Source organism: Spea bombifrons, chromosome 2 (assembly GCF_027358695.1).
Source record: "Spea bombifrons isolate aSpeBom1 chromosome 2, aSpeBom1.2.pri, whole genome shotgun sequence".
Taxonomy (NCBI): domain Eukaryota; kingdom Metazoa; phylum Chordata; class Amphibia; order Anura; family Pelobatidae; genus Spea; species Spea bombifrons.
In genome coordinates this window covers 123,705,813-123,722,759 of record NC_071088.1, presented here as the reverse complement: position 1 = coordinate 123,722,759, position 16,947 = coordinate 123,705,813, and the positions used below count along the sequence as shown (strand labels likewise).

The 16,947-nt window shown below is 37.9% G+C and overlaps 1 protein-coding gene across 2 annotated transcripts in view; it reads left to right on the top strand.

Annotated features, from left to right (window-relative positions):
* The window catches only part of FRY (FRY microtubule binding protein), a 121,604-nt gene that overhangs the window by 61,656 nt on the left and 43,001 nt on the right, over window positions 1–16,947 (top strand). For both annotated transcript variants that reach the window (XM_053456368.1, XM_053456369.1), the window contains exons 12-29: window positions 379–482; window positions 1,402–1,510; window positions 1,873–1,959; window positions 2,519–2,690; window positions 3,527–3,659; window positions 4,427–4,534; window positions 5,277–5,532; window positions 8,308–8,490; window positions 9,011–9,097; window positions 9,683–9,942; window positions 10,182–10,371; window positions 10,477–10,601; window positions 11,703–11,760; window positions 12,190–12,281; window positions 12,360–12,532; window positions 12,877–13,037; window positions 13,548–13,658; window positions 14,742–14,896. In XM_053456368.1, the coding sequence (XP_053312343.1) occupies window positions 379–482; window positions 1,402–1,510; window positions 1,873–1,959; window positions 2,519–2,690; window positions 3,527–3,659; window positions 4,427–4,534; window positions 5,277–5,532; window positions 8,308–8,490; window positions 9,011–9,097; window positions 9,683–9,942; window positions 10,182–10,371; window positions 10,477–10,601; window positions 11,703–11,760; window positions 12,190–12,281; window positions 12,360–12,532; window positions 12,877–13,037; window positions 13,548–13,658; window positions 14,742–14,896 (2,564 nt within the window). The remainder of the gene's footprint in view (window positions 1–378; window positions 483–1,401; window positions 1,511–1,872; window positions 1,960–2,518; window positions 2,691–3,526; window positions 3,660–4,426; window positions 4,535–5,276; window positions 5,533–8,307; window positions 8,491–9,010; window positions 9,098–9,682; window positions 9,943–10,181; window positions 10,372–10,476; window positions 10,602–11,702; window positions 11,761–12,189; window positions 12,282–12,359; window positions 12,533–12,876; window positions 13,038–13,547; window positions 13,659–14,741; window positions 14,897–16,947) is intronic.

Sequence of the window (16,947 nt, the reverse complement as noted above, 5' to 3'; positions counted from 1 at the left end):
GGGCAAGTTCAGGTACTGTATAGGACATATACGTCTAAAAAAAAAGCTTTAACATTTTGATACAGGACACATAGGGGTTACATCTTTTTTTTTTTTTTGCGTCTAAGCTTGGCATAACATTATTCACTAAACTGCATCTATTGCTATATATGAAATGGTAGCTGCTGCTGAGAACATGGGCAGCACTACCCTAAATTTTAGAAGACAAACATCCAGATGAGCCTCTTTAGTGGCAGTTACTATATATAATAAACTAGATCGTAGATCTTTCAGCTATCAGATTTTAGGCTTTTAGACTGCTAGATTTTAGATCATAAAATGAGAACAATGTATGAAAAAAAGAACAATGGAATTATGATTTCTGCTCTTGTGTTCCAGAATAAGGATCCAAAAATGGCACGTGTTGCACTGGAATCTTTGTACAGACTACTTTGGGTGTATATGATTCGAATAAAATGTGAAAGCAATACGGCTACTCAGAGGTACTAAACCCAATCCGCTGACTGGGTCTCTATGCCACTCGGTGTATTAAAGCATCTGAGGCGCCTGCGCATTGTGTTGTGAATAGGGCCGAGTTAGTGAAATTGTTTTCTGCTCTGTAACATTACTTAAGGGTACACTTTGCGATGTATTTGAAAGTTGAATATTACTTTGAAACTGCAGCTCTGCAGCTTCAGCATTGGGAGAAGGCAATTTATTTATTCCCCCTCCACAAAATAAAGAACGCATATTCATGTTTGGTACAGACACAAATGCATATGGGGAGATTCTGAAGACGACTGGTGCCTATTTTCTCTATATGAGAAGGCTGACTCTACCCCAATACACTACTACCCCCAGCAATGCATTAACCTTCTGTGGTCCACAAGGCCTGAGCTAGGGCAGTGCCACCCCCTCTTCGTCAGAGTCTGTACTCCATTAAATGGAGCTCTGTGCCCTCTAATGCAGACTATGGGGCTGTGCTGTGTTGGCACAGCCTCCATAGTGTAAATGGGCTGGTTGAGATCAAAGATCTCCTCTGTAACTAGCCCATTAAGCAGCAGGATAATAGGGGGTCTGATCTCCCCCGGATCTGCCCCCCTGATGCCCAAGCCAGAATATATCACTGATGAGCCCCCTCTCCCATGCTACTGATATACAAATGCTTCAATTGCCAGTTGCTGTCATGTCACTAAATAAATAAAACAATTCTAGTTTCTGCTGCAGGTCAGTAGTCTCTAAGTTTAAAGGGGTCATGCTAAATTTATATTATATATATATATATATATATTATATATAATTATTACATTTTGGTTACAGCTGCGGTTTACTAAACCTAGGACTTTGAAGTGTTTCTGTGAAGGTCACGCTTGCCGTTTTTTTAACCTGTCAACAATGACACAAATCTTCTCTGTTTTCCAGCCGTCTTACAACCATCATTGGGACCTTGTTCCCAAAAGGTTCCCGAGGAGTGGTCCCGCGAGACATGCCCCTCAACATCTTTGTCAAAATTATACAGTTCATTGCACAGGTAAGGATGTAGTAATATGCTCATTGTTGGTAGCTTTGTACGCCGTAGTTACACAACAGAGCAGAAGTCACACATTTTGCCTTTTGGATATTGTTGTAACATTGCATATTATTCCTTGGCATCTACGTGTAGCTGGAACACATTTAAAGGGCCTGTCAAGATACAAACCTTATAGCAGGAAATATATGACTTCTGTCATTGTACAAACCTTGTGTCATTGTTACTCATACAGTAGTTGTGGGGGGATATCTGGGGGGGAAATCACATATTGCTGTATTTCTCACTATAGAAAAACAAAATGAAATGCGATGTTTGTATGTTCCACTTACCAAATGAATTTGTCCTCTTTTTATTTTCTGTAGGAACGGCTAGATTTTGCAATGAAAGAAATTATTTATGACCTGTTATGCGTTGGAAAAGCCGCTAAAGCTTTTAGTCTTAACCCAGAGGTAGGCACATTGAATGATTTTTGCTTTTGAATGGCATTTACCGCTATCTTACAAATACACTTCATCGTTGAAAATGCCCCATACCATGCCATATTAGTGTTTCTAATTACCCCGATCAAATGTGTGACTACTTATTTCTCATATAACTGCACTTAACGTACCTCATCTTTATTATACTGTAAACTGTATAATGCTAAGTACAATTTTTAGTGCTATATGAATAAAAATATACATTCATACTAACATGGGAGCCGTGCTGTGGTCTCAAGACATCAGCTATGGACGTATGAACTTGGATAATGTATAGAATTGAAATAGGTCTCTTCTGTTCATTGGTGTAGAACACCATTTGCTGTGATGTAATTCTGAATAAGATAATAATTCATAGAAGTACACAGATAGAAGTCTTCGGTATGGGCCACTAGCCATAGTTTTGAGCATAAGAGCTTGTATTACATGTAGATTGTCACTGCAGTGAAATATTCGCTGATTTGTCCTTAGCCATGCAGGTTGGACATCATGGATAATTCTAAAAACTATTTTTCTTGTTTCTATTTAGAGAATGAACATAGGGTTAAGAGCCTTTTTGGTGATTGCTGACAGCTTACAGCAAAAAGACGGAGAGCCCCCCATGCCAGTGACGGGAGCCATTCACCCCTCTGGGAACACACTCCGCGTGAAGAAGACTTACCTTAGTAAAACACTCACTGAAGAGGAAGCTAAAATGATTGGTGAGTACTAGCCCTGTGCTAATTCTGCCACTTTCCAGCACATTTCTGTACATCAGCCTTTATTTCTTAAATTGTATTAAGAGGGGATGTACGATGCTAATCATTGAGCGCAAGGGATATTTTTTAGATTTAAGGTTTTCTGGAATCTGCCCTTATTAAGTGTTTTGTTACATGAGAAATTGTGTTATTTTTTTGTGGAACAGTGCTTAAACTTGCAGTAATTATGTGCCCAAAATATACCTGTAAAATTGTTTTATAACATGTAATCCATTTAAATCTTTTAGTGGCCCCTCATCCCCCCTGCACACAACAATCTCTGACAACACCCTCTGACAGCCCCTCTCTAAACACTACCAGACAACCCTGCCTTCTACAATACTATCCAATAGTCACACACACCCCAACTATCTGGCATTTTCTGTGAGTCAGAGAGTCCTGCTGGGTGATTAAGACTGAGACATTCCATTGTTTACCACAAGATAAGAAGTCATAGAGTTTGTTTAGTAAATTGGGATAAGATAACAGGAACAGAACGCATACAAATAGCTAATATGCAGCTGTGTAAAAATGTTATATTGTGTAAAAACTAAAATTGTCAGAAAACAACACAGTATTTTTTTTTTTTTTAAAAACGTAATATTTTGGGTGGGAGTTCCCCTTACAAGGTGATCTAATGCCTTTTAGAAGAATACCTATTAAACAGTGGGTTTGGGATACTGTAGTATAGATGCTATCTCCTTGTCTGATTTAGTTGATATACATATTGGGTTATTTGCCAGATGCATTTCATTTTATAACCAGATTTTATCCTTTTGTCCGTGTTTTACGTCGTTCAGGCATGGCTATGTATTACTCTCAAGTCCGAAAAGCTGTGGATAACATTTTAAGGCACCTTGATAAGGAAGTGGGACGGTGCATGATGATGACCAATGTTCAGATGTTAAACAAAGAGCCTGAAGACATGATCACGTGAGTGCTTTTCTGTGAAATGATCTCGTAGAGTATAATTCAGTCAATGAGGAGGTGGATTGCTAAACTGTTATAGGTAGTAGATATTACACCCCAAATGCTCTATTATCATATACAACCTGCTTTATTATACCTGAAACATGTGAGTTATGTGTTCTCCATTATCTCTCCTCTCCTTAATTTTCAATAACATTTTAAAATGCAAAAACGTTGCAAATTCCACAGAAAAATCTACCTGCTTGAAACATTAGACCAAAAGACTTGGTTCATCTTATTGCACTTGCAATTTTTGCATCAATGATATGACATTTAGCAGCCGGCATCTGATTGTAGAACTGTCGCTTAGTTAAGGACTGGTACAGAAAAATGGAAGAAGTAATACACATCATCTATAATGTGTGTGTGTTCTACTTCGTAAAGTATCTTTTTAGGGGACAGAAGTAAACTTCAAGTAAAGAATGTAAAGAGTGTAATTTTGGATCATTGCACAGGACAGACAATGTCTGGGGTAAACGTTGCTTACCGCTACTGAAGGAGTCTGTAGGTCAGTGTAATTTGTCCTGGGATATGTTAAAATGCTTCCTTTGATATTGTAGCTCATGAGAAAATATTTAATAAAATAAACAAAGTGGATTCAGTATTCATGTATTGCATCCAAACCTTTAACTTCCAGCCAGGAATGTCTTAAAAAGGCAGTAATTAATTATTCGGTTCATCTTCAAAGTGTACGCGGCTCTCTGATCTCATGTAACACTTTACTATTTCAGTGGAGAACGAAAGCCAAAAATTGACCTCTTTAGGACATGTGTAGCTGCTATACCACGGCTACTGCCAGAAGGGATGTCAAAGCTTGAGTTGATTGACTTGCTTTCAAGGTAGGTGTGATGTACCGTCCTGGTCATTCCGTTGCCGTTCAGTGACATAAGAACGATACATTTACTGACAATCATGCGGTCTGTGGAAGTTCAGTGCTGTCAGTAGGTCAGTTTACTGTCTTTGACAAAGAATCTTGTATGAACAATCATGTTTGTGAACAGTCTCCATCAGGTATGTGGGGTATCTGCTATTCTACTTTCCCGTAGCACATTTGATGCTATACCTCAAACTCCAAAAACATTACCAGTCTCTGTATGTTTTCAATCCTTACGGCATATTTTATTGCTAAGGTCTTTAAAATGATACATCAGAACAAAGCCACAATCTGCTCATTGCCCAACCGCCCAACTTGTTGCAGGCCCTCGCCAAACCCTCCAGTTGTGATTTTCTTCTTAAATCATCTGTTTTATCACAAAACGACTGTCAGGCTGCACTCTAGGAGATGTTTGACGTGAAAACTGATTCTTAAGAAGCAGCAAATCTTCAAAGAAGCAAATTACTTTCCCGTAGTTACACTAGAGGGACTGTATCAATATTTTGTTCTTTTAATAAAAAATTAAACCTATTCCCCTTAAACCATTTCTAAAATGAAAAGTAGTATTCTCATACTGCATATCAAGTGATGTTGCTTTGCCTCTTTTACGAATATCATAGTTTTGGTTTGTAAGTGGTTACAGCGATCCACTTGTTTATGACCCTCATTGGGACGTCTCTTTCTCATGTGTTCCTTTGTTCCTCCAGACTGTCCATCCACATGGACGATGAACTACGGCATATCGCACAGAACTCTCTTCAAGGTCTGCTTGTCGACTTTGTGGACTGGAGAGAAGATGTGCTATTTGGATTCATTAATTTCTTATTAAGGGAGGTCAATGACACCCACCAAACGCTCCTCGATACATCTCTTAAATTACTGCTGCAGTTGCTCACTCAATGGAAACTTGTTATACAGACCCCGGGGAAAGGCCACGAACAAGCAAAGATGAGGACTTCAGAGGTAATCCTTATCTTAAGTAAATATGCGTGCTGTGTCTAGGTGCTTTTTATCTTGTATAAATATATGATATCTCTGTTGTAAGTATGTTACTTCAAATAAGACCGTGTCTGGTTTCTGTTATCTATGATATGGAACATATCATCGTATTCTGGAGACACTTGAGTATGACCTGTAACCTCACAGACATGATGACCAAATTTAGTCTGGTTTTGCCTACACTTTGGTGTGCACCATTAGCAGGTCGTTTGAATTCCTTGGCATTTGCTTACAAAGGATTCAGTAAAGGGCATCTTTAAAGACCAGACTGTTCATCTCATGTGTCGTTTGATTTGCACAGCTTCTGCTTCTGGCTGCTCAGGATTCATTTACTTAAAGTATTACTAAAATTGAATGTATTTTCTAGAACAGAGGCTAAAGGGGTGACCTTGTGGCACTCTAGAAATACATACAAGGTCGATAAAGTGCCCTTGGAGGGCAAATACACACCACGTAGACCGAGCAGATAACATTAGGACTCCTATTGCATGGGGAGCCACAGTTCCATCTTAAAGAGAGTACTGCGGAAGCTTTTAAGAATAAGCTGGATTGTTTTTGTCAAGAAAGTATATACAGGACACATATATATGTTTCAAAGTTGTTGATCCAAGGATTATTCTGGCAACCCATGAAGTCATGAACTAGATTGAATTTGGGGGATATCTTTTTAACCTGACTATCTGGGTGACTGTGCATCTATTTGAGCTGTGCTGCAAACTAACTGCTTATAATATCACTAATGCATTTTATTACTGGAATACAGCATGGATCTCTTTGTCATTAAAGATTATAATTGATTTTCAATGCCAAGAATGTATTGCTGCCACATGACCTTGAAAAACTTAATGCCCAGCATTTCCAAACCTCATGGACTAAAGCAAGTTATGTACAATACATAATACAGCGCTAGATCATTATTTCTTATTATTATTTTACAGCATAAATACAGAAAAGTATATATTTTATATATATTGTTATATTGTTACATGCAAACTATTTTAGTAAAATGTGTATCACCCTTTATTTACTAAAATGACTGTGATTGGTAAGGATGGCTTGAGGCGAGAGGTGATCACATTGCAGTGACTGTACATTCCCTAGTGGAAGAAGCCTGTAAGCTGGCCCTGCATAATGTATATTTAAAGTTGTGGGGCTGTCATCAGGCTATGCAGGGCCATTCCAGCATGTCTTGGTGATTCAAGTTGCTGGAGTATTCCTTTAATAATATATAATTAGTACAGTGAGAATTAATATTTAATCTTGCCTCAATTCATTGCAAAACATAGTGATTTGGTGACATTATTTTATTGCTAGATACAATGAGAAGGTTATCTCGCAGACATGCTTTGGACAAGACTCTCATTTCTAGACTTTACCAACCTATGTAGCAATACTCTTGGTTTTAATTTGTTTCAAACCATTCGCTCATGGGAGTATTTTTTATTGACAAACACAATTGATTTTATTATTCCAAGTCACTTCCCTGTGACTTTACGTTGTGTGTTCAAGTATATATTTATTTTTTGAAGGTCAGGTCGTATAGATGGCAGTTTCCTCTTAATTATTTATGATCTGTTTTTCTACTAAATCAAAAGCCTTCTTACAAGGTCAAGAGAGGAAGTGTCAAGAAAAAGAGATACAGTCTAAATAATTCAGGCCAGATTGCAGAGAGGAACAGTATTTTATGCAGTAAATGTCTTAAACTCTATCGAGCTGAAATATAAGTTCCTGTAAAATGTTCTAGATTGAAAGATGTAGCTAAAGATCTATAACTTCTGTCGAAGAATCATGGATTTAGGCTAAGGCTGTGGAACCTACTCAGACATCATCAAGCGTGTGAATATTCCTTTTTGAGAAGGACCGAGTCAAGAAGTAGGAGACTCAGATGACAGGACACACCTCCTGGTAGAGCAGAAATACATTTCAGCTAAAAAATGCGTGAATAAAAAACCTATTGCTCACTTTTAGAGTAAATAAAAAGTTCTGCTATGTCTCTGAACAAACATTTATGCCAAATCAGGATTTTGAGTCAGTTCAGAGATGCTAAGGCATGACAGCTTCACAGGGAGTAGCTGAACTTGGCTGGAGTTTCTTGGCAGAGTCAGCATCTAAGGCCCCTAATGCATTTTTAGACATCTGCTTCTTGAGCTGCGCAGAGCAAAAAGAACTTGGGAGGATCTTCACACCGAATCTACCGCATATCCCATCAAAGTCAGCGGAATCTCCAGCTCTGGCAGTTCCGTGACAGTCACTTAGCCGGAACTTGCCAAAACTAGAAACTTAGTGAATCAACCACCTTGTGTCTATCTTATTTAACACCAAATGAGCAAGCATGAAAAATGTCTGCTAAATCTCTCATTAATGTTAGTGTGGATGCCTCTTTAGCGTGACTTGGCCCTGGTTGTCACAGAGGGACCTGACACCCTAGTCCTAGTCAGCCTGTGCCAGCATAGACCATCATAGCTGCAAAGAAACCCATCCAACAATAACGGATACCGAATGCGGCCCCCATCTCACTCACTGGGTAGGGCAAAACGGATCCATATTGTTTAGAACGGACAAGTAGAACACACAAAATAGGAAAGATGGAACAAAAAGTTTCTTTTAAAAATCAGAGATTTATTAGGATGTGTAACTTTATGGTAAGACTAATTTCTGTTAATGCAGCGTATGTGGTGATTTCCAAGAAATCATGGACTTTGATTTTGACCACACATTTGAACCTTGTTTTGTTCGCAGCTGATCCCCAATGGCTCAAGTCATAGAATCCAGTCTGAGAGGGGTCCGTATTCCAACGTGTTGCATGCCGTGGAAGGATTTGCATTATTGCTACTGTGTAGTTTTCAGCTTGCTACTCGGAAAGTAGCGGTTTTAATCCTTAAAGAAGTCCGGGCTTTGTTTGTTGCACTTGGACAAGCAGAGGTAAGACTTCGTCAGTGATCAGCTAATTTTTTGACTATTTAGGAGCTAGTGGCTTATTTTATTTTTACTATTTAGTCCCTCACCTCTAATTGCTATGTTTTCTTCAATTCTATGTGTAAGTTAGAATATCCTACTAGTTCTCATTTAGGTGTTTTAGGCCATCAATATTAAGTAATCAATATATTTTACAAATCTTTAAACAATGTAATATGTTTTTGCAGATGATTCAGGGTTTTTAGAAGTGGTTTGGCCCACTCCAACATACACCTGAAACAAACTTTAGACAGATCTATACAACTTCACAAAGCAGCAGCAAATGATTCCCACCTTTGTTTCTATAAACACTCTGCAGCACCTGCATGCTTTACTGCGCAGATCTCATGGGAAGACTTTTTATATAGGTCCAGATCCGTAGCTTGAGAGTTCTTGTAGGCCTGTTTGACTACAAGATTATTGTATAGTTTGATTAGTGTCTCTGTTCTGTCAGATCTGCTTTTCTATATTATTATTGATTTTGTAGGAAGATGACAAGCCTATGATTGATGTTCTGGATCAATTGAGCCCTTCAATCCTTGAAAGTTTTATTCATGTTGCAGTATCAGATTCGGTAAGTGGCCATTTCATTTTTTTATTGGTCAAACAATTATATACATGTGAAACATTTTCTACAATACCAGGGTATAGAATACATTTATGGAGACTATGGCTTCTGAAAGTTACAAGTGCGGTTATTGGTAGAGAATAAACATACCAGGAACTATGTAGGAACCTAATGCGGTATGTGCACTCTATAAAAGCAGAGGGAGAGGCGAGTTATCATGGTAACACTAAAATGTGTCAAGGAATATAATAAGTCCAAGTGGAAAGTACAAGAGCGCAAGAAGTGGACATAGTATAGGGGAAAATAGTATAGGAATTTAACAAAAAGACTCAGATGTGCATTAGACTACCCTAACTAATAAATAGAATGTGAGGCAGACTAGGTTCCGTTGGTTCTGTTCTGCTGTGGCTCTCTGTGGCATAGATGCACTCCACACATGTAACGCACATGCTTATTTTCCTGGCAATGCGTGTGCACACTGGCCACACGCTGACAGGTGTCACAAATTGATTTACGTGGAAATAAAATCTACCACATCAGTGTGTGTTTTATTTTGTTCTCACGTTTGAAAAACTTCTGTCACCTCTACAGACAACGCTACCATTCACTCATAATGTGGATCTTCAGTGGTTGGTGGAGTGGAATGCAGTCCTGGTAAACAGCCACTATGACGTAAGAAGCCCCTCTCACGTCTGGATATTTGCACAGTCCGTGAAAGACCCTTGGGTTCTCTGCCTCTTCACTTTCCTGCGACAGGAGAATTTGCCCAAACACTGCCCCACGGCTCTCAGTTATGCCTGGCCCTATGCATTCACCAGGCTGCAGCTCTTAATGCCTTTAGTGGATCCTAAGTAAGTATAGCGGGTATATAATTTCCTGTACTGCATGCCAGTAATACCAGTCTACTCCTCAGCACAATTCCTTATTCCCAGTATTACTGGATTCCTGGAAATCTGTCAATGCCAACACATTTCATTTGCATATTAAGTGGATTATTGCTGCACAAAGCTCCACATAATACAAATTCACAGTAATCTCATCCATACATTAAGTGGTTTTGAAGTTTGGCATTTATTATGTATTTATTTAGTAGCCCAATTAATGCCAAGAAGACCAGCACAGCAAGCAGCGGGGACAACTATGTTACTCTTTGGAGGAATTATCTTATTCTTTGCTTTGGAGTTGCCAAACCAAGTATCATGAGTCCTGGTCACCTGCGAGCCTCTACTCCAGAGATCATGGCTACCACCCCCGACGGCTCTGTCAGCTATGATAACAAGGTAGCAAGTTTTCTATATTTTATCTGTTCTAAAAGTGCACTGTACTGGTTGTCTTTCACTACAGCTTTAGAGGTCTACTTAATGATGTTATGTTTTTGTTTGTAGGTTATAGGGACACCATCAGTTGGAGTTTTGCTGAAGCAGTTGGTGCCTTTAATGAGACTAGAAAGCATTGAAATTACAGAATCATTGGTACTGGGATTTGGAAGAACAAATGCTCTGGTTTTCAGGTATGGTGATATTCAGTTGAAATAGATTTTGTAAATACTGTGTTCTCTGTTGATGGGAATGCTGATTGGGAATTGTGGAGGAGTGCGTGTGTGCATTCTAATACCAGTGAGATCAGTGCAGGTCCCAGTATGGGTGGCATCAATGTACTCAGGAGATGTTGCTGAACTTATATTGGGCTAGTGTTTGGCAGTGACGTATATTTACATATATATATGTCTTGTATATAATTTGTGTGGATACACTTAATGAGAAAGAAGAAAATCACAGCTAAACTCAAACACAGCAGAAATGTTAAAACAGCCATGGTCACAAAAGATACAAAAATAAAAAAACAGCCTGGTCTTTAAGGGGTTAATTTAGAAACCCATTTCCTGCTCATTCAATGCATGCTCTTGTGATCCCAATCAGATCATATGTGCATACAGGCTGAATTGCATAAAATACCCAAAATATATTACTTTAAGATTTGCAGTTATGGCCCCACACGGTCTCTGCTGGTGTTTTAGAAGCAAAAAGTAATTATTTTGTTTCTATCGCACTGCAAATTATGGTACTTAATCACAGAACAATAAATTCTGACACGGAGTGGGCTTATAATAAGTGTGGCGCTATGATATATGTTATAGCACTAAGCTGCACGAAACAAGAGATAAGTAACTGAAACAATATTTTTTTGTGTATGCCCTGATACATTCGGACGTTTCAGATGAGGGACGCGACAGGTTAAGACCATTCACAAGATTTCAGAATATATTTAGGTTGTTAATTTACATTAATCATTGATATTAAACACTGCTTCATGTTATTATCCATTGAGGACTTTTCACATGTATTTATTGTCTTTTGTTACACGTGTAGTATGTACAATATGTTGGAGTCTTTAAGTAAAGATAATACTTTTTAATGGGTCAACATAGAACAAGATGTGAAGTTACATACACTTTGTTCGGGACCAAAGAAGTCTCAGCAGCTGAAAGGAGAATAAGAGAACCTCTGAGACCCCTAAAGCTTTTCTCTTTTTTGTCTGGCTATATAATTTTTTCTTACGATAATGTTATTTGGAGAGGCTGCTTGGTGAAAGTGTGATGTGTGTTTTGCAGGGAGTTAGTGGAGGAGCTCCATCCTCTGATGAAAGAAGCTTTGGAACGCAGGCCAGAGGTCAGTGTACAAAATGGCAACCCTTCATTATTAGATTGCGTGTTACCATTGCAGTTTCTTGAGCCAGTGCGACACAGAAGGGCGTTTGTAGGTAGTTTTAATAATCCAACGCAAATAGTTTTTCTTAAGTATTTGGACAAGTGCAAATGATTGTAAGCTCATTTGAGCAGGGCCCTCCTCACCTGTCGTCTCTGTCAGTTTGTTATGTCACATACTACTTGTTATGTCCTGTCTACCCATTGTACAGCGCTGCGGAACATGATGGCGCTATATAAAACAATAAAAAATAATAATAATAACATAGAAACATAGAAAGTGACGGCAGATAAGAACCATTAGGCCCATCCAGTCCAAGTAATAATAATTTTTATAGAAGGAGGCAACGATTCACATAGTTTGTAAATTTTACTGTTTGCTATTATTTTCCAGAACAAAAAACGCAGAGAACGCAGAGATCTTCTAAGGCTGCAGCTGTTACGAATATTTGAATTATTGGCTGATGCTGGCGTTATAAGTGACAAGTAAGTTTTAACTTTTTGGTTTGCTTGTTTTAGTTGTTTTCTTAATTTTTGAGGTGATTCCCTCTTTTTTTTCTTCAGTACCAATGGAGCATTGGAGCGAGACACACTGGCACTTGGAGCTTTGTTCCTGGAGTACGTGGACCTCACACGGATGCTTCTCGAGGCGGAAAATGACAAAGAAGTTGAAATCCTAAAAGACATCCGCGCACATTTCAGTGCAATGATTGCCAATTTGATACAGTGCGTTCCAGGTAAATCATATGTATATCAAAGCACATGTAATGTAATGTTACCGCCTAGAATAAAAAACAGCATATTATTTCCCAAAAGGCAGCTTTATTCTTCCCAGTTCCTTTTATGTTCCTGCAGCACATAAATATTCTCATATAGCTTTTCCTGCACAAAATATATATATTCTGTTTCGATCAGAATTGGAATGTAGCATTTATTTTTTTTCTCTGTCCCATTATTTAATATTATAATTTGTATATATTGTCGCCTATTGTATTGAGTTCTGTGCTTTATTGTATTTATTGTTCTTTATTGTATGAATTGTTGTTTATTGTATTGAGTTTGATTATATTTCATGTTCTAGTTCACCACAGGAGGTTCCTGTTCCCTCAGCAGAGCCTGAGGCATCACCTGTTCATCTTGTTCAGTCAATGGGCCGGCCCGTTCAGCATTATGTTCACCCCATTAGATCGTTACAGCGATAGGAACCATCAGATTACCAGATACCAGTACTGTGCATTAAAGGTATTTTTTTTGTGCAAATGTGAGCATGATTATGGGAAAATCATTTTTTAAGGTATTAAAAAAGACATAAATGACATTTTGCAGTAAATTGTTGGCAATATATAAATAAATGGTAATAATTATATAATATAATAATGATTATTATTATTGCTATTATTATTATTATTTATCCTGTTTCTCAATTCTAAAGTTCTTAACCTGGATAGAATCACAACACCATCTGGTATAACTACCCTATCTCGTTCCATAACTTGGCATCCACCTCTCCAAACTGACCCAAAAGTGGTTGGCATTATTAATATTATTACATATTCTGTTCAATAAATCACACAATACAATACTGGCAAATCTTTAGACTTTTACACACAAGCACTTTTTCCCCACAAATGAATCTAAGTATTATTTATTGTCACTGACACTGTTTCTCATCTGACTCCCCTATAAAATATAAGATTAAATGTTAATTATGCTGTTTTGATTTTTAATTAATATTGATGCTGTTCTAAACAGGCGATGTCTGCCGTTCTGTGCTGTGGCCCAGTGTTTGACAATGTTGGGCTTTCTCCGGATGGATACCTCTATAAGTGGCTTGATAATATCCTGGCATGTCAGGACCTAAGGGTATGTGAATAACCCAATATTTTATAGGACATGTATCAGCAGTAAAATGTCATATGTCTGTGATGGATCCTTCCGTTAATGTATTCGCTGCCTTCCAAGCGTAGATAATGTATTTGCTTCACACATAAATGAAAGTCATTTTGTGTAAAAAATACGGGGTATTAGTTACCCAGTAAAATGCTGCTGTTCATAGTATTTTAACTGATGGTAATAATCCTCTCAATATATTTTGTATGGGCTTCTCTGTGATTCCTCTGGTCTAATCTCCCCAGCTGGGTAATCACATTATCCTTTTTCTGCTCCACATTACCCACAAAATTACATCTTCTGTAACTGTAAATGGACACATTAACTGAAATACAAATTTGTGTCATATATATATATATATATATATATATATATAAAACTATAAATATATTTACAGCACAACATACATTTTCATACTTTTTTCAGAAGGGATTGTTAAGGGGGATCTATTTTCCTGTGCACCTTGTACCATATCCTGTTTCTTGCCACAGTTTCCTGATCTAGCAACTATAATTGATCTACCTGCTACAAAAAATAAAAAATAAAAGCAATAGAAGCCTATACAATATCTAAGGACCGTTCTTTAACAACTTTCCCCTTAAGGCTCATGCATAGTTGCATAATTGCATAGATGGATAATTTCCTGGCTCTGACGGGTATTTTTCCCCTTAATAATTTATTGTGCTTATTCTTTGGCTCCTACAACAAAGCGAGTAATGTGTGCATCAAGCAGAAGCTGCAAATGCTCTTTAAAAGCACCCGTCTAAACTATAAATATTGAGGATTTCCGTCACACTATATGGTCCATCATAACGTCAAAGCACCCCTATATTTTAAAGTCTACCTAATCCTTATGCCTTGGTTTAGAGCGCCGGATATGTCCTTTGATCTATCCCTGCACCTGTATTGTGCATTATAATGAGGGATAAAACACTTCATTCTTTAAAGGTCATAATGGTAGAATTCATTTGATGTTACTCTGCTGTTGGCTTCTTCCTCTGTTGGTCTAGCAGTTCATTGAAGGCAATGCTTTTTACACGTTGTTTGTGTTTTTAGGTTCACCAGCTTGGCTGTGAAGTGGTCGTGTTGCTGCTGGAACTTAATCCAGACCAAGTTAATCTCTTTAACTGGGCCATTGACCGCTGCTACACTGGATCATACCAGCTTGCTTCAGGGTGTTTTAAAGCGATCGCAACCGTTTGTGGAAATAGGTACTAGCACCGCATGTTATTGTGTGGCATTCTTACTCTGTAGGAATATCAATAAATGTCAGCGGCATTGTCGGGGAGACTAATGCAAAGAAAAAAAGATAAAAAGTCTTACAAGCATTTAAAGAAGATGTTAGAAATACATATTTTTTGTTGATTAACTGTTAAATAATTGAAAGCCTTCTTGCGTAGTCTCCCTGCCAGGAACACTGTATGGCTCTGAAATGTCAGAAAATCTCACCTCGTACCTCCTGCCTTTTTTTTATGGGGCAGAGAAGGTAATTGCAAAAAGGGGCCTAGGAAATCGTCGCCCATTTCAAGTTTAAGAAGTGATACTTATGCTTGAGATTTGTATGCGGTGTCACGGCCACTGTTTTTTTTCTCTGAAATAACTTTTTAAATGTATGTTATCTGTTGGGAATACTGTGTGCCTTAAATGCATGGCCTTTTCACGGAGCATAGATAAGTATAGCATATTTTCTATAGATTATACGTCTTTCAGCAGCTTCCTTTTCACATAAAATTGGCCAATCTTGCCATATACCACGGTTCCAGGTAGAGCCAGGCTTCCCATTATTTTTATTGCTGTTTTTTGATACTGCTAAAAATATTAATCATAATATCTTACTTATAATACTTTCTTTTTTGCTTAGTAGAAAAAAATGTAATCAGAAAGAAAAAAAAAAATCTGTAATTTGTTGTGCCCAAATGCTGAGGAAGTTGTGTAGGGATTTTTTTTTTAAGAAGAGGTCAAGTTCTCGTTTAATTTTAGCTATTTCCCAGTGTCTGAGCATTCCAAAGAGTCACAGGGAGACTTAATCTGACTAAGCTGATTTCATTTTATCAGCAGCTTTTAAAGGCAGCTGGTTGGTAAGTATAGCTATTAATATGCCGAGGAATAATATTATTCCATGCGTAAAAAGAAAAATTCTCATGCAAGCTGAGATAATGGTCACTTATATTTCCCACAATTAGCCATAGTAAATAGCAAATAGTAATAAGACCAATGGGAATTGAAAAGCGCCATCAATTATTATTGTGTAATTAATGTAAACACTGTTCTTCTGGTATACGTGTATTGTATTTTTTAGGGGGGCGAGGCTGTAAGGATGTAATTTGGACAGTTTATTCATAATCTATTTTAATTCTAGTTTTAGAACTTGGATCTACCCTAAACATTATTTTCTCTTTGTACCAAACTTCCTGTTTTTGCTTATGAACTTTCTGACGTGTATGTCTGACATTTAATGGTACAGTCTGGTCCCCCCAATTATTAGAATTAAAATCATTTTGAAGTCCGTGTCGCATGGATTCCGGCGTATTTCAATCCACTCATTCTTTAGTTACTGGAGTTAGAAAATGTCCTTGTCCTCCTGGCAGCCTCAGCTGAAAGCAGGAAGTGTAGGCAGGAAGTATACTTAAGTACACTTCCTGCACATGCTCTGTAGCATAAAAATAGAAAAAGGTGATAAATAGGACAGACCCATAGGGGTTTTTCTTTGAGACTATAGCTGTAAAAGAGGTACAGTTGATGATTTATTTGTACATGTATCACCAGCCTAGTAGAATAATTTGTCCTCAGTTTTTTGATTACAGACAAAGATCACCAGCTGAGTGGAGGGAAAGTGTAGGAGTGTATTTGGGATAACGAACAGAGGGTTATCACCAGGTGATTTTGTAAATCAAGGGACATAAATAGTTTGCCAATGGAGACAGTGTAAAGTGAGAATAGAAGGGGCTGTGGAGCGGAGCCCTAGTGTAGACCAGCTGAGAGAAAAAGCTAACTGAAAAGAGACATTGTGTAGATTTTTGGTACAAGAGTGTAGTGTTGAGTGGTATCCAAATTGATAATGGTCATGTACAGAGCTGGTATCAAGAAAGTTGGTTAGCTGTGTATATACAAGACATTCAAGAAGCTTGAATAGAGTAAAAGTGAAAAAGTGAGGTTGATATATGACAAACTATTAGGGTACAAGCTGGGGGTTATGGTGACGTGCTAAAATAATCATAGGAAGGATCTAGGGGGATTAGGAGATGAGGATAGGGACAAGAGT